At 62.0% G+C, this 19,943-nt stretch overlaps 1 protein-coding gene across 3 annotated transcripts in view; it reads right to left on the bottom strand.

Moving 5' to 3' along the window:
* LOC139254641 (3',5'-cyclic-AMP phosphodiesterase 4B-like) overlaps nt 1-19,943 on the bottom strand; it is a 172,078-nt gene that overhangs the window by 86,255 nt on the left and 65,880 nt on the right. For all 3 annotated transcript variants that reach the window (XM_070873761.1, XM_070873762.1, XM_070873763.1), the window contains exons 4-8: nt 18,617-18,715; nt 18,121-18,285; nt 16,869-16,968; nt 15,726-15,880; nt 14,707-14,829 (exon numbers count right to left, since the gene is read on the bottom strand). In XM_070873761.1, the coding sequence (XP_070729862.1) occupies nt 14,707-14,829; nt 15,726-15,880; nt 16,869-16,968; nt 18,121-18,285; nt 18,617-18,715 (642 nt within the window). The remainder of the gene's footprint in view (nt 1-14,706; nt 14,830-15,725; nt 15,881-16,868; nt 16,969-18,120; nt 18,286-18,616; nt 18,716-19,943) is intronic.

The following is a 19,943-nucleotide window of genomic DNA, read 5'->3' as shown; positions in this document are numbered from 1 at the left end:
TCACTCTGCGGACACGGGTCAGTCACTCCCCGGACATGGGTCAGTCACTCCCGGACAGGGTCAGTCACTCCCCGGACATGGGTCAGTCGCTCTCCGGACACGGATCACTCACTTTTCGGACATGGATCAGTCACTCCCTGGACACGGTTCAGTCACTCTCTGGACACGAGGTCACGGGTCAGTCACTCCCCGGACATGGGTCAGTCACTCCCTGGACAGGGTCAGTCACTCCCCGGACATGGGTCAGTCACTCCCCGGACACAGGGACACGGGTCAGTCACTCCCCAGATACGGATCAGTCACTCCCCGGACAGTGTCAGTCACTCCCCGGACAGGGTCAGTCACTCCCCGGACAGGGTCAGTCACTCCCTGGACACGGGTCAGTCACTCCCCAGACACGGGGACATGGGTCAGTCACTCTCCGGACATGGGTCAGTCACTCTCCGGACACGGGTCAGTCACTCCCCGGACAGGGTCAGTCACTCCCCGGACACAGAGACATGGGTCAGTCACTCCCCGGACACGGGGACAGGGATCAGTCACTCCCCAGACAGGGTCAGTCACTCCCCGGACAGGGTCAGTCACTGCCCGGACAGGGTCAGTCACTCTCCGGACATGGGTCAGTCACTGCCCGGACAGGGGTCAGTCACTCCCCGGACAGGGTCAGTCACTCCACGGATAGGGTCAGTCACTCTCCGGACACGGGTCAGTCACTCCCCGGACACGGGTCAGTCACTCTCCGGACAGGGTCAGCCACTCCCCGGACATGGGTCAGTCACTCTCCGGACACGGGTCAGTCACTCCCCGGATAGGGTCAGTCACTCTCCGGACATGGGTCAGTCACTCTCCGGACACGGGTCAGTCACTCCCCGGATAGAGTCAGTCACTCTCCGGACATGGGTCAATCACTCTCCGGACACGGGTCAGTCACTCCCCGGACAGGGTCAGTCACTCTCCGGACAGGGTTAGTCACTCACCGGACACTGGTCAGTCACTCCCGGACACGGGTCAGTCACTCCCCGGACATGGACCAGTCACTCTCCGGACATGGGGACGGGGTCAGTCACTCTCCGGACACGGGTCAGTCACTCCCCGGACACGGGTCAGTCACTCTCCGGACATGGGTCAGTCACTCCCAGGACACAGGTCAATCACTCTCCGGATCGGGTCAGTCAGTTCCCTGACATGGGTCAGTCACTCTCCGGACACGGGGACACGGGTGAGTCACTCACCGGACATGGGTCAGTCACTCTCCGGACATGGTGACACGGGTGAGTCACTCACCGGACATGGGTCAGTCACTCTCCGGACAGGGTCAGTAACTCCCCGGACACGGGGACAGGGGTCAGTCACTCCCCGGACAGGGTCAGTCACTCCCTGGACAGGGTCAGTCACTCTCCGGACATGGGTAAGTCACTCCCCGGTGAGGGGTCAGTCACTCCCCGGACAGGGTCAGTCACTGCCCGGACAGGGGTCAGTCACTCTCCGGACAGGGTCAGTCACTCCACAGACACTGGTCAGTCACTCCCGGACACGGGTCAATCACTCTCCGGACACGGGTCAGTCACTCCCCGGACACGGGGACATGGGTCAGTCACTCCCCGAACAGGGTTCAGTCACTCCCAGGACACGGGTCAGTCACTCCCAGGACACGGGTCAGTCACTCTCCGGACACGGGTCAGTCACTCCCTTAACACGGGTCAGTAACTCTCCGGACACAGGTCAGTCAATCCCCGGACACGGGTCAGACACTCTCCGGACACGGGTCAGTCACTCCCAGGACACGGGTCAATCACTCTCCTGATCGGGTCAGTCAGTCCCCGGACACGGGTCAGTCACTCTCCGGACACGGGTCAGTCACTCTCCGGACACAAGGACACAGGTCAGTCACTCCTGGACACGGGTCAATCACTCTGCGGACAGGGTCAGTCACTCCCCGGACATGGGTCAGTCGCTCTCCGGACACGGATCACTCACTTTTCTGACATGGATCAGTCACTCCCTGGACACGGTTCAGTCACTCTCTGGACACGAGGTCACGGGTCAGTCACTCCCCGGACATGGGTCAATCACTCCCTGGACAGGGTCAGTCACTCCCCGGACATGGGTCAGTCACTCCCCGGACAGTGTCAGTCACTCCCCGGACAGGGTCAGTCACTCCCTGGACACGGGTCAGTCACTCCCGGACAGGGTCAGCCACTCCCCGGACATGGGTCAGTCACTCTCCGGACACGGGTCAGTCACTCCCCGGATAGAGTCAGTCACTCTCCGGACACTGGTCAGTCACTCCCGGACACGGGTCAGTCACTCCCCAGACATGGACCAGTCACTCTCCGGACACGGGGACGGGGTCAGTCACTCTCCGGACACGGGTCAATCACTCTCCGGACACGGGTCAGTCACTCCCGGACACGGGTCAATCACTCTCCGGACACGGGTCAGTCACTCCCCGGACACGGGGACATGGGTCAGTCACTCCCCGGACAGGATTCAGTCACTCCCCGGACAGGGTCAGTCACTCCCCGGATAGGGTCAGTCACTCTCCGGACACGGGTCAGTCACTCCCCGGACAGGGTCAGTCACTCTCTGGACAGGGTCAGTCACTCTCCGCACATGGTTAGTCACTCCCCGGACACTGGTCAGTCACTCCCGGACACGGGTCAGTCACCTCGCAGGACACGGGTCAGTCACTCTCCGGACAGGGTCAGTCACTCCCGGACACGGGTCAGTCACTCCCAGGACACGGGTCAGTCACTCACCGGACACGGGTCAGTCACTCCCCGGACACGGGTCAGTCACTCTACGGACACGGGTCAGTCACTCCCAGGACACATCAGTCACTCCCCGGACAGGGTCAGTCACTCCCCGGACACGGGTCAGTCATTCCCAGGACACGGGTCAGTCACCCCCAGGACACGGTTCAGTCACTCTCCAGACACAGGTCAGTCACTCTCCGGACATGGGTCAGTCACTCCCTGGACACGGGTCAGTCCTTCCCCGGACACAGGTCAGTCAGTCCCCGGACACGGGTCAGTCACTCCCAGGACACGGGTCAGACACTCTCCGGACAACGTCAGTCACTCTCAGGACACGTGTCAGGCACTCCCAGGACACGGGTCAGTCACTCTCCGGACACAGGTCAGTCACTCCCAGGACACGGGTCAGTCACTCTCCGGACATGGGTCAGTCACTCCCAGGACACGGGTCAATCACTCTCCGGATCGGGTCAGTCAGTTCCCTGACATGGGTCAGTCACTCTCCGGACACGGGGACACGGGTGAGTCACTCACCGGACATGGGTCAGTCACTCTCCGGACAGGGTCAGTCACTCTCCGGACTCGGGTCAGTCACTGACTGGACACGGGTCAGTCACTCTCCGGACACGGGTCAGTCACTCCCCGGACACGGGGACATGGGTCAGTCACTCTCCAGACAGGGGTCAGTCACTCCCCGGACACGGGACATGGGTCAGTCACTCCCCTGACAGGGGTCAGTCACTACCCGGACAGGGTTAGTCACTCCCCGGACATGGGTCAGTCACTCCCCGGACATGGGTCAGTCACTCTACGGACACGGGTCAGTCACTCCCTGGACACGGGTCAGTCACTCCCCAGACACGGGGACATGGGTCAGGCACTCTCCGGACATGGGTCAGTCACTCTCCGGATATGAGTCAGTCACTCCCTGCACACGCGTCAGTCACTCCCCAGACACGGGGACATGGGTCAGTCACTCTCCGGACAGGGTTAGTCACTCCCCGGATACTGGTCAGTCACTCCCGGACATGGGTCAGTCACTCCCCGGACATGGACCAGTCATTCTACGGACACGGGGACAGGGGGCAGTCACTCTCCGGACACGGGTCAGTCACTCCCCGGACACGGGTCAGTCACTCTTCGGACACGGGTCAGTCACTCCCGGAAATGGGTCAATCACTCTCCGGACACGGGTCAGTCACTCACCGGACACGGGGACATGGGTCAGTCACTCCCCGGACAGGGTTCAGTCACTCCCCGGACAGGGTCAGTCACACCCCGGATAGGGTCAGTCACTCTCCGGACACGGGTCAGTCACTCCCCGGACAGGATCAGTCACTCTCTGGACAGGGTCAGTCACTCTCCGGACATTGGTCAGTCACTCTCCGGACACGGGTCAGTCACTCCCCAAACACAGTTCAGTCATTCTCCGGACACGGGTCAGTCACTCCCGGACACGGGTCAATCACTCTCCGGACACGGGTCAGTCACTCCCCGGACACGGGGACATGGGTCAGTCACTCCCGGACAGGGTCAATCACTCCCCGGACATGGGTCAGTCATTCTCCGGAAACGGGTCAGTCACTCCCCGGATAGGGTCAGTCACTCTCCGGATAGGGTCAGTCACTCTCCGGACATGGGTCAGTCACTCTCCGGACACGGGTCAGTCACTCCCCGGACACGGGTCAGTCACTCCCCGGACAGGGTCAGTCACTCTCCGGACAGGGTTAGTCACTCCCCGGACACTGGTCAATCACTCCCGGACACGGGTCAGTCACTCCCCGGACATGGACCAGTCACTCTCCGGACACGGGGACAAGTGTCAGTCACTCTCCGGACACGGGTCAGTCACTCCCCGGACACATGTCAGTCACTCCCCAGACACGGGTCAGTCACTCCCGGACACGGGTCAATCACTCTCCGGACACGGGTCAGTCACTCCCCGGACACGGGGACATGGGTCAGTCACTCCCGGACAGGGTCAGTCACTCCCCGGACATGGGTCAGTCACTCTCCGGACACGGGTCGGTCACTCCCCGGATAGGGTCAGTCACTCTCCGGACATGGGTCAGTCACTCTCCGGACACGGGTCAGTCGCTCCCCGGACAGGGTCAGTCACTCTCCGGACAGGATTAGTCACTCCCCGGACACTGGTCAGTCACTCCCGGACACGGGTTAGTCACTCCCTGGACATGGACCAGTCACTCTCCGGACACGGGGACAGGTGTCAGTCACTCTCCGGACACGGGTCAGTCACTCCCCGGACACATGTCAGTCACTCCCCAGACACGGGTCAGTCACTCCCGGACACGGGTCAATCACTCTCCGGACACGTGTCAGTCACTCCCCGGACACGGGGACATGGGCCAGTCACTCCCGGACAGGGTCAGTCACTCCACGGACATGGGTCAGTCACTCTCCGGACACGGGTCAGTCACTCCCCGCATAGGGGCAGTCACTCTCCGGACATGGTTCAGTCACTCTCCGGACACGGGTCAGTCACTCCCCGGACATGGGTCAGTCACTCTCCGGACACGGGTCGGTCACTCCCCGGATAGGGTCAGTCACTCTCCGGACATGGGTCAGTCACTCTCCGGACACGGGTCAGTCGCTCCCCGGACAGGGTCAGTCACTCTCCGGACAGGATTAGTCACTCCCCGGACACTGGTCAGTCACTCCCGGACACGGGTCAGTCACTCCCTGGACATGGACCAGTCACTCTCCGGACACGGGGACAGGTGTCAGTCACTCTCCGGACACGGGTCAGTCACTCTCCGGACTCGGGTCAGTCACTGACTGGACACGGGTCAGTCACTCTCCGGACACGGGTCAGTCACTCCCCGGACACGGGGACATGGGTCAGTCACTCTTCAGACAGGGGTCAGTCACTCCCCGGACACGGGTACATGGGTCAGTCACTCTCCGGACACGGGTCAGTCACTCTCCGGACAGGGTCAGTCTCTCCCCGGACAGGGTCAGTCACTCTCCGGACAGGGTCAGTCACTCCCTGGACACGGGTCAGTCACTCCCCAGACATGGGGACATGGGTCAGTCACTCTCCGGACATGGGTCAGTCACTCTCCGGACACGGGTCAGTCACTCCCCGGACACAGGGACATGGGTCAGTCACTCCCCGGACACGGGTCAGTCACTCCACGGACAGGGGTCAGTCACTCCACGGACAGGGTCAGTCACTTCCCGGACAGGGGTCAGTCACTCCCCGGACAGGATCAGTCACTCCCCGGATATGGTCAGTCACTCTCCGGACATGAGCCAGTCACTCTCTGGACACGGGTCAGTCACTCCCCGGACACTGGTCAGTCACTCCCAGACACGGGTCAGTCACTCTCCGGACATGGACCAGTCACTCTCCGGACACGGGGACAGGGGTCAGTCATTCACCGGACACGGGTCAGTCACTCCCCGGACACGGGTCAGTCACTCCCGGACACGGGTCAATCACTCTCCGGACACGGGTCAGTCACTCCCCAGACATGGGTCAGTCACTCCCGGACAGGGTCAGTCACTCGCCGGACATGCGTCAGTCACTCCCCGGACACGGGGACATGGGTCCGTCACTCTCCGGACATGGGTCAGTCACTCTCCGGACACGGGTCAGTCACTCCCCGGGCAGGGTCAGTCACTCCCCGGACACGGGGACATGGGTCAGTCACTCTCCGGACATGGGTCAGTCACTCCCCGGACAGGGTCAGTCACTCCCCGGACTGGGTCAGTCACTATCCGGACATGAGCCAGTCACTCTCCGGACACGGGTCAGTCACTCCCCGGACACTGGTCAGTCACTCCCGGACACGGGTCAGTCACTCCCCGGACATGGACCAGTCACTCTCCGGACACGGGACAGGGATCAGTCACTCTCCGTACACGGGTCAGTCACTCCCCGGACACGGGTCAGTCACTCCCCAGACATGGGTCAGTCACTCCCGGACAGGGTCAGTCACTCGCCGGACATGCGTCAGTCACTCTCCGGACAGGGGTCAGTCATTCTCCGGACATGGGTCAGTCACTCCCTGGACACGGGTCAGTCACTCCCCGGACACGGGGACATGGGTCCGTCACTCTCCGGACATGGGTCAGTCACTCTCCGGACACGGGTCAGTCACTCCCCGGACACGGGGACATGGGTCAGTCACTCTCCAGACAGGGGTCAGTCACTCCCCGGACACGGGGACATGGGTCAGTCACTCCCCGGACAGGGGTCAGTCACTCCCCGGACAAGGTTAGTCACTCCCCGGACATGGGTCAGTCACTCCCCGGACATGGGTCAGTCACTCTACGGACACGGGTCAGTCACTCCCTGGACACGGGTCAGTCACTCCCCAGACACGGGGACATGGGTCAGGCACTCTCCGGACATGGGTCAGTCACTCTCCGGATATGGGTCAGTCACTCCCTGGACACGGGTCAGTCACTCCCCAGACACGGGTACATGGGTCAGTCACTCTCCGGACACGGGTCAGTCACTCTTCGGACAGGGTCAGTCTCTCCCCGGACAGGGTCAGTCACTCTCCGGACAGCGTCAGTCACTCCCTGGACACGGGTCAGTCACTCCCCAGACACGGGGACTTGGGTCAGTCACTCTCCGGACATGGGTCAGTCACTCTCCGGACATGGGTCAGTCACTCCCCGGACACATGGACATGGGTCAGTCACTCCCCGGACACGGGTCAGTCACTCCACGGACAGGGGTCAGTCACTCCACGGACAGTGTCAGTCACTTCCCGGACAGGGGTCAGTCACTCCCCGGACAGGGTCAGTCACTCCCCGGATATGGTCAGTCACTCTCCGGACATGAGCCAGTCACTCTCCGGACACGGGTCAGTCACTCCCCGGACACTGGTCAGTCACTCCCAGACACGGGTTAGTCACTCCCCGGACATGGACCAGTCACTCTCCGGACACGGGGACAGGGGTCAGTCACTCTCCGGACACGGGTCAGTCACTCCCCGGACACGGGTCAGTCACTCCCGGACACGGGTCAATCACTCTCCGGACACGGGTCAGTCACTCCCCAGACATGGGTCAGTCACTCCCGGACAGGGTCAGTCACTCGCCGGACATGCGTCAGTCACTCTCCGGACATGGGTCAGTCACTCCCTGGACACGGGTCAGTCACTCCCCGGACACGGGGACATGGGTCCGTCACTCTCCGGACATGGGTCAGTCACTCTCCGGACACGGGTCAGTCACTCCCCGGACAGGGTCAGTCACTCCCCGGACACGGGGACATGGGTCAGTCACTCTCCGGACATGGGTCAGTCACTCCCCGGACAGGGTCAGTCACTCCCCGGACAGGGTCAGTCACTATCCGGACATGAGCCAGTCACTCTCCGGACACGGGTCAGTCACTCCCCGGACACTGGTCAGTCACTCCCGGACACGGGTCAGTCACTCCCCGGACATGGACCAGTCACTCTCCGGACACGGGACAGGGGTCAGTCACTCTCCGTACACGGGTCAGTCACTCCCCGGACACGGGTCAGTCACTCCCGGACACGGGTCAATCACTCTCCGAACACGGGTCAGTCACTCCCCAGACATGGGTCAGTCACTCCCGGACAGGGTCAGTCACTCGCCGGACATGCGTCAGTCACTCTCCGGACAGGGGTCAGTCATTCTCCGGACATGGGTCAGTCACTCCCTGGACACGGGTCAGTCACTCCCCGGACACGGGGACATGGGTCCGTCACTCTCCGGACATGGGTCAGTCACTCTCCGGACACGGGTCAGTCACTCCCCGGACAGAGTCAGTCACTCCCCGGACACGGGGACATGGGTCAGTCGCTCCCCGGACAGGGTCAGTCACTCCCCGGACATGGGTCAGTCACTCCCCGGACAGGGTCAGTCACTCCCCGGACATTGGTCGGTCACTCCCCGGACAGGTGTCAGTCACTCCCCGGACAGGGTCTGTCACTCCCCGGACATGGCGACACGGGTCAGTCACTCCCCGGATAGGGTCAGTCACTCTCCGGACACGGGTCAGTCACTCCCCAGACACGGGGACATGGGTCAGTCACTCTCCGGACATGGGTCAGTCACTCTCCGGACACGGGTCAGTCACTCCCCGGACAGGGTCAGTCACTTCCCGGACATGAGCCAGTCACTCTCCGGACACGGGTCAGTCACTCCCCGGACACTGGTCAGTCACTCCCAGACACGGGTTAGTCACTCCCCGGACATCGACCAGTCACTCTCCGGACACGGGGACAGGGGTCAGTCACTCTCCGGACACGGGTCAGTCACTCCCCGGACACGGGTCAGTCACTCCCGGACACGGGTCAATCACTCTCCGGACACGGGTCAGTCACTCCCCAGACATGGGTCAGTCACTCCCGGACAGGGTCAGTCACTCGCCGGACATGCGGCAGTCACTCTCCGGACATGGGTCAGTCACTCCCTGGACACGGGTCAGTCACTCCCCGGACACGGGGACATGGGTCCGTCACTCTCCGGACATGGGTCAGTCACTCTCCGGACACGGGTCAGTCACTCCCCGGACAGGGTCAGTCACTCCCCGGACACGGGGACATGGGTCAGTCACTCTCCGGACATGGGTCAGTCACTCCCCGGACAGGGTCAGTCACTCCCCGGACAGGGTCAGTCACTATCCGGACATGAGCCAGTCACTCCCGGACACGGGTCAGTCACTCCCCGGACATGGACCAGTCACTCTCCGGACACGGGACAGGGGTCAGTCACTCTCCGTACACGGGTCAGTCACTCCCCGGACACGGGTCAGTCACTCCCGGACACGGGTCAATCACTCTCCGAACACGGGTCAGTCACTCCCCAGACATGGGTCAGTCACTCCCGGACAGGGTCAGTCACTCGCCGGACAGGGGTCAGTCATTCTCCGGACATGGGTCAGTCACTCCCTGGACACGGGTCAGTCACTCCCCGGACACGGGGACATTGGTCCGTCACTCTCCGGACATGGGTCAGTCACTCTCTGGACACGGGTCAGTCACTCCCCGGACAGAGTCAGTCACTCCCCGGACACGGGGACATGGGTCAGTCGCTCCCCGGACAGGGTCAGTCACTCCCCGGACATGGGTCAGTCACTCCCCGGACAGGGTCAGTCACTCCCCGGACATTGGTCGGTCACTCCCCAGACATGTGTCAGTCACTCCCCGGACAGGGTCTGTCACTCCCCGGACATGGCGACACGGGTCAGTCACTCCCCGGATAGGGTCAGTCACTCTTCGGACACGGGTCAGTCACTCCCCAGACACGGGGACATGGGTCAGTCACTCTCCGGACATGGGTCAGTCACTCTCCGGACACGGGTCAGTCACTCCCCAGACAGGGTCAGTCACTCCCCGGACACAGGGACATGGGTCAGTCACTCCCCAGACACGGATCAGTCACTCCCCGGACAGGGTCAGTCACTCCCCGGACAGGGTCAGTCACTCCCTGGACACGGGGACAGGGGTCAGTCACTCCCCGGACAGGGTCAGTCACTCCCCGGACAGGGTCAGTCACTCTCCGGACATGGGTCAGTCACTCCCCGGACAGGGGTCAGTCACTCCCCGGACAGGGTCAGTCACTCTCCGGACATGGGTCAGTCACTCCCCGGACAGGGGTCAGTCACTCCCCGGACAGGGTCAGTCACTCCATGGATATGGTCAGTCACTCTCCGGACCTGGGTCAGTCACTCTCCGGACACGGGTCAGTCACTCCTCGGACAGGGTTAGTCACTCCCCGGACACTTGTCAGTCACTCCTGGACACGGGTCAGTCACTCCCCGGACATGGACCAGTCACTCTCCGGACACAGGGACAGGGGTCAGTCACTCTCCGGACATGGGTCAGTCACTCCCCGGACACGGGTCAGTCACTCTCCAGACACGGGTCAGTCACTCCCCGGACATGGGTCAGTCACTCCCGGACAGGGTCAGTCACTCCCCAGACATGGGTCAGCCACTTTCCGGACACCGGTCAATCACTCCCCGGATAGGTTCAGTCACTCTCCGGACATGGGTCAGTCACTCTCCGGACACGGGTCAGTCACTCGCCGGACAGGGTCAGTCACTCCCCGGACATGGGTCAGTCACTCCCGGACAGGGTCAGTCACTCCCCGGACATGGGTCATTCACTTTCCGGACACGGGTCAATCACTCCCCGGATAGGGTCAGTCACTCTCCGGACATGGGTCAGTCACGCTCCGGACACGGGTCAGTCACTCCCCGGACAGGGTCAGTCACTCTCCGGACAGGGTTAGTCACTCCCCGGATACTGGTCAGTCACTCACGGACATGGGTCAGTCACTCCCCGGACATGGACCAGTCATTCTACGGACACGGGGACAGGGGTCAGTCACTCTCCGGACACGGGTCAGTCACTCGCCGGACAGGGTCAGTCACTCCCCGGACATGGGTCAGTCACTCCCGGACAGGGTCAGTCACTCCCCGGACATGGGTCATTCACTTTCCGGACACGGGTCAATCACTCCCCGGATAGGGTCAGTCACTCTCCGGACATGGGTCAGTCACGCTCCGGACACGGGTCAGTCACTCCCCGGACAGGGTCAGTCACTCTCCGGACAGGGTTAGTCACTCCCCGGATACTGGTCAGTCACTCACGGACATGGGTCAGTCACTCCCCGGACATGGACCAGTCATTCTACGGACACGGGGACAGGGGTCAGTCACTCTCCGGACACGGGTCAGTCACTCCCCGGACACGGGTCAGTCACTCTTCGGACACGGGTCAGTCACTCCCGGAAATGGGTCAATCACTCTCCGGACACGGGTCAGTCACTCACCGGACACGGGGACATGGGTCAGTCACTCCCGGGACAGGGTTCAGTCACTCCCCGGACAGGGTCAGTCACACCCCGGATAGGGTCAGTCACTCTCCGGACACGGGTCAGTCACTCCCCGGACAGGATCAGTCACTCTCTGGACAGGGTCAGTCACTCTCCAGACATTGGTCAGTCACTCCCGGACACGGGTCAGTCACTCCCCGGACAGGGTCAGTCACTTCCCGGACAGGGTCAGTCACTCCCCGGATAGGGTCAGTCACTCTCCGGACATGGGCCAGTCACTCCCCGGACACTGGTCAGTCACTCCACGGACAGGGTCAGTCACTTCTCGGATAGGGTCAGTCACTCTCCGGACATGGGCCAGTCACTCTCTGGACACGGGTCAGTCACTCCCCAAACACAGTTCAGTCACTCTCCGGACACGGGTCAGTCACTCCCGGACACGGGTCAATCACTCTCCGGACACGGGTCAGTCACTCCCCGGACACGGGGACATGGGTCAGTCACTCCCGGACAGGGTCAGTCACTCCCCGGACATGGGTCAGTCATTCTCCGGACACGGGTCAGTCACTCTCCGGATAGGGTCAGTCACTCTCCGGACATGGGTCAGTCACTCTCCGGACACGGGTCAGTCACTCCCCGGACACGGGTCAGTCACTCCCCGGACAGGGTCAGTCACTCTCCGGACAGGGTTAGTCACTCCCCGGACACTGGTCAATCACTCCCGGACACGGGTCAGTCACTCCCCGGACATGGACCAGTCACTCTCCGGACACGGGGACAAGTGTCAGTCACTCTCCGGACACGGGTCAGTCACTCCCCGGACACATGTCAGTCACTCCCCAGACACGGGTCAGTCACTCCCGGACACGGGTCAATCACTCTCCGGACACGGGTCAGTCACTCCCCGGACACGGGGACATGGGTCAGTCACTCCCGGACAGGGTCAGTCACTCCCCGGACATGGGTCAGTCACTCTCCGGACACGGGTCGGTCACTCCCCGGACAGGGTCAGTCACTCTCCGGACATGGGTCAGTCACTCTCCGGACACGGGTCAGTCACTCCCCGGACACGGGGACATGGGTCAGTCACTCCCGGACAGGGTCAGTCACTCTCCGGACATGGGTCAGTCACTCTCCGGACACGGGTCAGTCGCTCCCCGGACAGGGTCAGTCACTCTCCGGACAGGATTAGTCACTCCCCGGACACATGTCAGTCACTCCCCAGACACGGGTCAGTCACTCCCGGACACGGGTCAATCACTCTACGGACACGTGTCAGTCACTCCCCGGACACGGGGACATGGGTCAGTCACTCCCGGACAGGGTCAGTCACTCCCCGGACATGGGTCAGTCACTCTCCGGACACGGGTCAGTCACTCCCCGGACAGTGTCAGTCACTCTCCGGACAGGGTTAGTCACTCCCCGGACAGGGTCAGTCAGTCCCCGGACAGGGTCAGTCACTCTCTGGACACGGGTCAGTCACTCCCCGGACAGGGTCAGTCACTCTCCGGACAGGGTCAGTCACTCCCCAGACAGGGTCAGTCACTCCCCGGACACGGGAACACGGGTCAGTCACTCTCCGGACATGGGTCAGTCACTCCCCGGACACGGGTCAGTCACTCCCCGGACAGGGTCAGTGACTCCCCGGACAGGGTCAGTCCCCGGACAGGGTCAGTCACTCCCCGGACAGGGTCAGTCAGTCCCCGGATAGGGTCAGTCTCTCTCCGGACAGGGTCAGTCATTCCCCGGACACGGTCAGTCAGTCCCCGGATAGGGTCAGTCACTTCCGGACAGGGTCAGTCAGTCCCCGGACAGGGTCAGTCACTCTCTGGACACGGGTCAGTCACTCCCCGGACAGGGTCAGTCACTCTCCGGACAGGATCAGTCACTTTCCGGACACGGGTCAGTCAGTCCCCGGACAGGGTCAGTCACTCCCCAGACAGGGTCAGTCACTCCCCGGACACGGGAACACGGGTCAGTCACTCTCCGGACATGGGTCAGTCACTCCCCGGACATGGGTCAGTCACTCTCCGGACAGGGTCAGTGACTCTCCGTACATGGGTCAGTCACTCCCCGGACAGGGTCAGTCTCCGGACAGGGTCAGTCCCCGGACAGGGTCAGTCACTCCCCGGACACGGGGACAGGGTCAGTCACTCCCTGGACACGGGTCAGTCACTCTCCGGACACGGGTCAGTCACTCCCCGGACAGGGTCAGTCACTCCCCGGACACGGGGAAACGGGTCAGTCACTCTCCGGACATAGTTCAGTCACTCCCCGGACACGGGGACACGGGTCAGTCACTCCCCGGACAGGGTCAGTCACTCTCCGGACACGGGGACAGGGTCAGTCACTCCCCGGACACAGGTCAGTCACTCCCCGGACACGGGGAAACGGGTCAGTCAATCCCCGGACAGGGTCAGTCACTCTCCGGACACGGGGACAGGGTCAGTCACTCTCCGGACACGGGGACAGGGTCAGTCACTCCCCGGACAGGGTCAGTCACTCCCCGGACAGGGTCAGTCACTCTCCGGACACGGGGACAGGGTCAGTCACTCTCCGGACACGGGGACAGGGTCAGTCACTCTCCGGACATGGGGACAGGGTCAGTCACTCCCCGGACACGGGGACAGGGTCAGTCACTCTCCGGACACGGGGACAGGGGTCAGTCACTCCCCGAACACGGGGACAGGGTCAGTCACTCTCCGGACACGGGGACAGGGGTCAGTCACTCCCCGGACACGGGGACAGGGGTCAGTCACTCCCCGGACAGGGTCAGTCACTCTCCGGACACGGGGACAGGGTCAGTCACTCCCCGGACACGGGGACAGGGGTCAGTCACTCCCCGGACACGGGGACAGGGTCAGTCACTCTCCAGACACGGGGACAGGGGTCAGTCACTCCCCGGACACGGGGACAGGGTCAGTCACTCCCCGGACAGGGTCAGTCACTCTCCGGACACGGGGACAGGGTCAGTCACTCCCCGGACATGGGGACAGGGGTCAGTCACTCTCCGGACACGGGGACAGGGTCAGTCACTCTCCGGACACGGGGACAGGGTCAGTCACTCCCCGGACACGGGGACAGGGTCAGTCACTCCCCGGACACGGGGACAGGGTCAGTCACTCCCCGGACAGGGTCAGTCAGTACCCTGGGACACCAGTACCTGGATCCTGTCGGTGTAGTTATCGAGCAGTAACACCCCCGAGCTGGTCACTTTCTTTGTCTCCACCATGGTCTTCAGGTCTGCCAGGAGGGTCATGTGTTTCGACATGTCTGTCGCCAGAACCTGTCGATGGGAAATAAATCAGACACAGAGAACATTTCCACCTCGGGACGTCCCAAAGCGCTTTACAGCCTATGAAGTACATTTGGAGTGTAGTCACTGTGGTAATGTAGGAAACGCGGCAGCAAATCTGTACACAGCAAACCCCACACACAGCAATGTGATAATGACCAGATAATCTGTTTTAGTGATGTTTAAAGTCTCATTTGAAAGTTGACCTCTCTAACAGTGCAGTGCTGGCAGTATCGGCCTGGATTATGGGCTCAAGTCTCTTGCGTTGAACCCACGAGCTTCTGACTCAGAGGCAAGATGGGACCCACTGAGCCAAGCCAAGCCGGGCGGGGATGCCCAGGGCGAGTGAGGGGGAGGGGCCGAGAGGGGGGAGGTGGGGGAGGGACCGAGAGGGGGGAGGTGGGGGAGGGGCCGAGAGGGGGGAGGTGGGGGAGAGGCCGAGAGGGGGGAGGTGGGGGAGGGGCCGAGAGGGGGGAGGTGGGGGAGAGGCCGAGAGTGGGGAGGTGGGGGAGGGGCCGAGAGGGGGGAGGTGGGGGAGGGGCCGAGAGGGGGGAGGTGGGGGAGGGGCCGAGAGGGGGGAGGTGGGGGAGGGGCTGAGAGGGGGGAGGTGGGGGAGGGGCCGAGAGGGGGGAGGTGGGGGAGGGGCTGAGAGGGGGGAGGTGGGGGAGGGGCCGAGAGGGGGGAGCTGGGGGAGGGGAGGCGTGCTAGGGGGAAGGTGGGGGAGGGGCGCTGGGAGCTGGGGGAGGGGAGGCCTGCGAGGGGGAAGGTGGGGGAGGGGCGCTGGGAGCTTGGGGAGGGGAGACGTGTGAGGGGGAAGGTGGGGGAGGGGCGCTGGGAGCTGGGGGAGGGGAGGCGTGCGAGGGGGAAGGTGGGGGAGGCAGACTCACCATGTCAATGACCATTTTGCGAAGACTCTGCCGTTGCCGTTTGGGAAGGTTCTGGAAGATGTCGCAGTTTTCCTCCTGGAGGAGTTTGAAGCCCACGGCGAGGTGATGATTCTCCAACACAGACTCGTCGTTATACATCAGTGCCAGCTCCGAGTCTGAGACACAATAACACAGCAGTCAATGCTGGGCACCAGCTCGGTGACAGAGAGTTAAACCACACAACCTGCTCCTCACACCAAACACACAGGCACCTGCCTGTCTGCAGAGGCTCCAGGCCGGCACAATGCTGCGTCCTTTAGGACATAGGTCAGGAGCTGTACTCAGCTCCTCTGGTGGCTCAGTGGCCCCGTGTGATACTGCCCCTTTGATCGCAGGAGGCCCCCAGGTTCAATCCCGCGCTGTGCTGAGCCACCTCATTGTCGGGGCTACCAATGGTCTCAACCAAACTCAGCTGTGGAGGGCGGGAGATCAGCCAGGGTCCTGATCGCTGTCCAGTGACTGGGCATCGGGTGAGTACAGGGTTAGGAGGGTACGATGGTACCTACAGTCCAATAGTCCGCCAACACTCACTCTCTGGGCTCACACGGAACGGCCACTTGGGGAAGGGGGAAACCAGGATGCCTGCTTCCCATCATTCCCCAGGAAGAGGGGGAGGAGGGTGATTGCTGCAGTCCTCGTCACCTTGAATAATGCAGACAGGCGCTCAGTAATCTCCCGGAACAGGCTGCCCTCCCGTACTGCGTACAGGCGGTGGTGCAGTGCCGTGTTACTCGACTAGTTATCCAGCGATGAGATCAAAGCGCACCACAGCCGTCTGGGAATTTGAATTCAGATTTTTAAAAATCTGGAAATAAAAAGCAGGTCTCAGTAAATGTGACCACAAGGCCTTCGGATTGTCGTAAAAACCCAAGCCATTCACTGATGGTCTTCGGGGAAGGAAAGCTGCAGCCCTCTCCCAGTCCGGCTCCAGTCACACACAATGAGGTTGACCTGCACTGCCCCCTGAGGCATCAAAGCACCGACAGGTCAGGCATTTCACCCTCTCACAGCAACGAGGAATGGCCAATAACCAGGCCGTGCCAGCGATGCCCACAGATGCAGAATGGATAAGAATGAAAGTGCCGGGGCTGGTTTGATACTCACTGGTGTTGATGAGGAATTGATTGGAAACTCCCGGGTGATCCACATCGTGAATCGCAGCAGCAAACAGTGCAGCAAGCGTCTCCAGATCAGTGAATACAGCCTGAAATAAATCGCAGGCACAGTCACAGGCCACACATTACAGTGGTGAACACATAACTGGAACCTCCCCCGATCTCCTTCCTCAACCAGCAGGGCCCTGGGGAGTGAGGTCAGGGGACAGGGGTCAGGGGAGTGAGGTCAGGGGAGTGAGGTCAGGGGAGTGAGGTCAGGGGAAAGGGGTCAGGGGAGTGAGGTCAGGGGACAGGGGTCAGGGGAGTGAGGTCAGGGGAGTGGGGTCAGGGGAGTGAGGTCAGGGGAAAGGGGTCAGGGGAGTGAGGTCAGGGGAGTGAGGTCAGGGGACAGGGGTCAGGGGAGTGAGGTCAGGGGAGTGAGGTCAGGGGACAGGGGTCAGGGGAGTGAGGTCAGGGGAGTGAGGTCAGGGGACAGGGGTCAGGGGAGTGAGGTCAGGGGAGTGAGGTCAGGAGAGTGAGGTTAGGGGACAGGGGTCAGGGGAGTGAGGTCAGGGGACAGAGGTCAAGGGACAGAGAGAGGTCAGGGGGGAAGGTCAGGGGAGAGAGGTCAGAGTAGAGAGGTCAGGAGAGAGAGGTTGGGGGGAGAGAGGTCAGGGGAGAGACGTCAGAGGAGAGAGAGAGGTCTGGGGAGAGAGGTCAGGGGGGAGAGGTCAGGGGAGCGAGGTCAGGGGAGAGAGGTCAGGGGAGAGAGGTCAGGGGAGAGAGGTCAGGGGAGGGAGGTCTGGAGAGAGAGGTCAGAGGACAGAGGTCGGGGGGAGAGGTCAGGGGAGCGAGGTCAGGGGACAGAGGTCAGGGGACAGAGGTCAGGGGAGAGGTCAGGGGAGTGAGGTCAGGGGAGAGAGGTTGAGGGAGTGAGGTCAGGGGAGAGAGGTTGAGGGAGTGAGGTCAGGGGAGAGAGGTCGGGGGAGTGAGGTCAGGGGAGAGAGGTCGGGGGAGTGAGGTCAGGGGAGAGAGGTTGGGGGAGAGAGGTCGGGGGGAGAGAGGTCGGGGGGAGAGAGGTCGGGGAAGCGAGGTCAGGTGAGAGAGGTCAGCCAGCAAGGCCCAGCCAAGGATGGAACCTCTCTGGGAATGTGGCCTGCAGCCCTGAGGGAGAGGCTGTGTGGAGCAGGACGAGTGGCCCCCACTGAGCCCACACTGTGAAGGGAATAGACCGAAGAGTAGTGAGGGCGAATTGTACTCACATCGAAGGCGGGGGTGGACAGTAGCACGTGTGTGGACTGGGTGACATCAGCCGCATGCAAACTGTTGTGGTACGCAACATCAGCATGGTAATGGTCCTCCAGTGTCATAATGTAGGTGATAAACGTGTCCACCGGAATCCTGAAGGTCTTCATCAAGTCTCGCTCCTGAAATAAACACAGTGAGTGACCCTTACCCTGAATAAACAGTGACTCTGTACAGTTAGTGAGTGACCCTTACCCTGAATAAACAGTGACTCTGTACAGTTAGTGAGTGACCCTTACCCTGAATAAACAGTGACTCTGTACAGTTACAGTGAGTGACCCTTACCCTGAATAAACAGTGACTCTGTACAGTTACAGTGAGTGACCCTTACCCTGAATAAACAGTGACTCTGTACAGTTAGTGAGTGACCCTTACCCTGAATAAACAGTGACTCTGTACAGTTAGTGAGTGACCCTTACCCTGCGCTGTGTGTTAGGTGAGTTTAGTGCGTACCTGGAAGATGGCGTACATGATGCAGCTGAGCGGCCTGTTGTTAGAGAACTCCGAAACCCGGAAAATGTTAAGGCCCCATATGTTCAAGTCATCCAATTCCTAGAGGAAACAGAGCAACACTCTAAACACAGCACGGAACGGACAGAGCATCCCCTGAAGGTGCTGACTCTCCCCAGGGAACAGTCCCCTCCCCCCTCCCCCGAAGGTGCTGACTCTCCCCAGGGAACTGGTCCACAGGTTCTGGGCACATACTGGTACCTCACATTGTGCATGCGGCTGGATGTTTGATCCTGTCCTCCCTGAGTCACTGCTCCCCTCCATGCCCCAAGGTCCCTCCTGCTGCCCTACTCAGAGCAGCTAACAGCGTAGACCCGGAGTTCAGTAACCATGGACAGGCCGGGCATTGCCCCGGGTTCTGTAACCATGGACAGGCCCGGCATTGCCCCGGGTTCTGTAACCATGGACAGGCCGGGCATTGCCCCGGGTTCTGTAACCATGGACAGGCCGGGCATTGCCCCGGGTTCTGTAACCATGGACAGGTCAGGCATTGCCCCGGGGCTCAGTAACCATGGACAGGCCAGGCATTGCCCCAGGGCTCAGTAACCGTGGACAGGCCCGGCATTGCCCCGGGGCTCAGTAACCATGGACAGGCCAGGCATTGCCCCGGGGTTCAGTAACCGTGGACAGGCCGGGCATTGCCCCGGGGCTCAGTAACCATGGACAGGCCAGGCATTGCCCCGGGGCTCAGTAACCATGGACAGGCCGGGCATTGCCCCGGGGCTCAGTAACCATGGGCAGGCCAGGCATTGCCCCGGGGCTCAGTAACCATGGACAGGCCAGGCATTGCCCCGGGGCTCAGTAACCATGGACAGGCCGGGCATTGCCCCGGGGCTCAGTAACCATGGGCAGGCCGGGCATTGCCCCGGGGCTCAGTAACCATGGACAGGCCGAGCATTGCCCCGGGGCTCAGTAACCATGGGCAGGCCGAGCATTGCCCCGGTTCTCAGTAACCATGGACAGGCCGAGCATTGCCCCGGGGCTCAGTAACCATGGACAGGCCGAGCATTGCCCCGGGGCTCAGTAACCATGGACAGGCCAGGCATTGCCCCGGGGCTCAGTAACCATGGACAGGCCGGGCATTGTCCCGGGGCTCAGTAACCATGGGCAGGCCGGGCATTGCCCCGGGGCTCAGTAACCATGGACAGGCCGGGAATTGCCCCGGGGCTCAGTAACCATGGGCAGGCCGGGCATTGCCCCGGGGCTCAGTAACCATGGGCAGGCCGAGCATTGCCCCGGGGCTCAGTGAACTCGCTAACCATGGGCAGGT

This window comes from Pristiophorus japonicus, unplaced genomic scaffold (assembly GCF_044704955.1).
Source record: "Pristiophorus japonicus isolate sPriJap1 unplaced genomic scaffold, sPriJap1.hap1 HAP1_SCAFFOLD_563, whole genome shotgun sequence".
Lineage (NCBI taxonomy): Eukaryota > Metazoa > Chordata > Chondrichthyes > Pristiophoridae > Pristiophorus > Pristiophorus japonicus.
The sequence above is the reverse complement of the archived record's forward strand: the minus strand, read 5'-3'. Positions and strand labels throughout refer to the sequence as shown.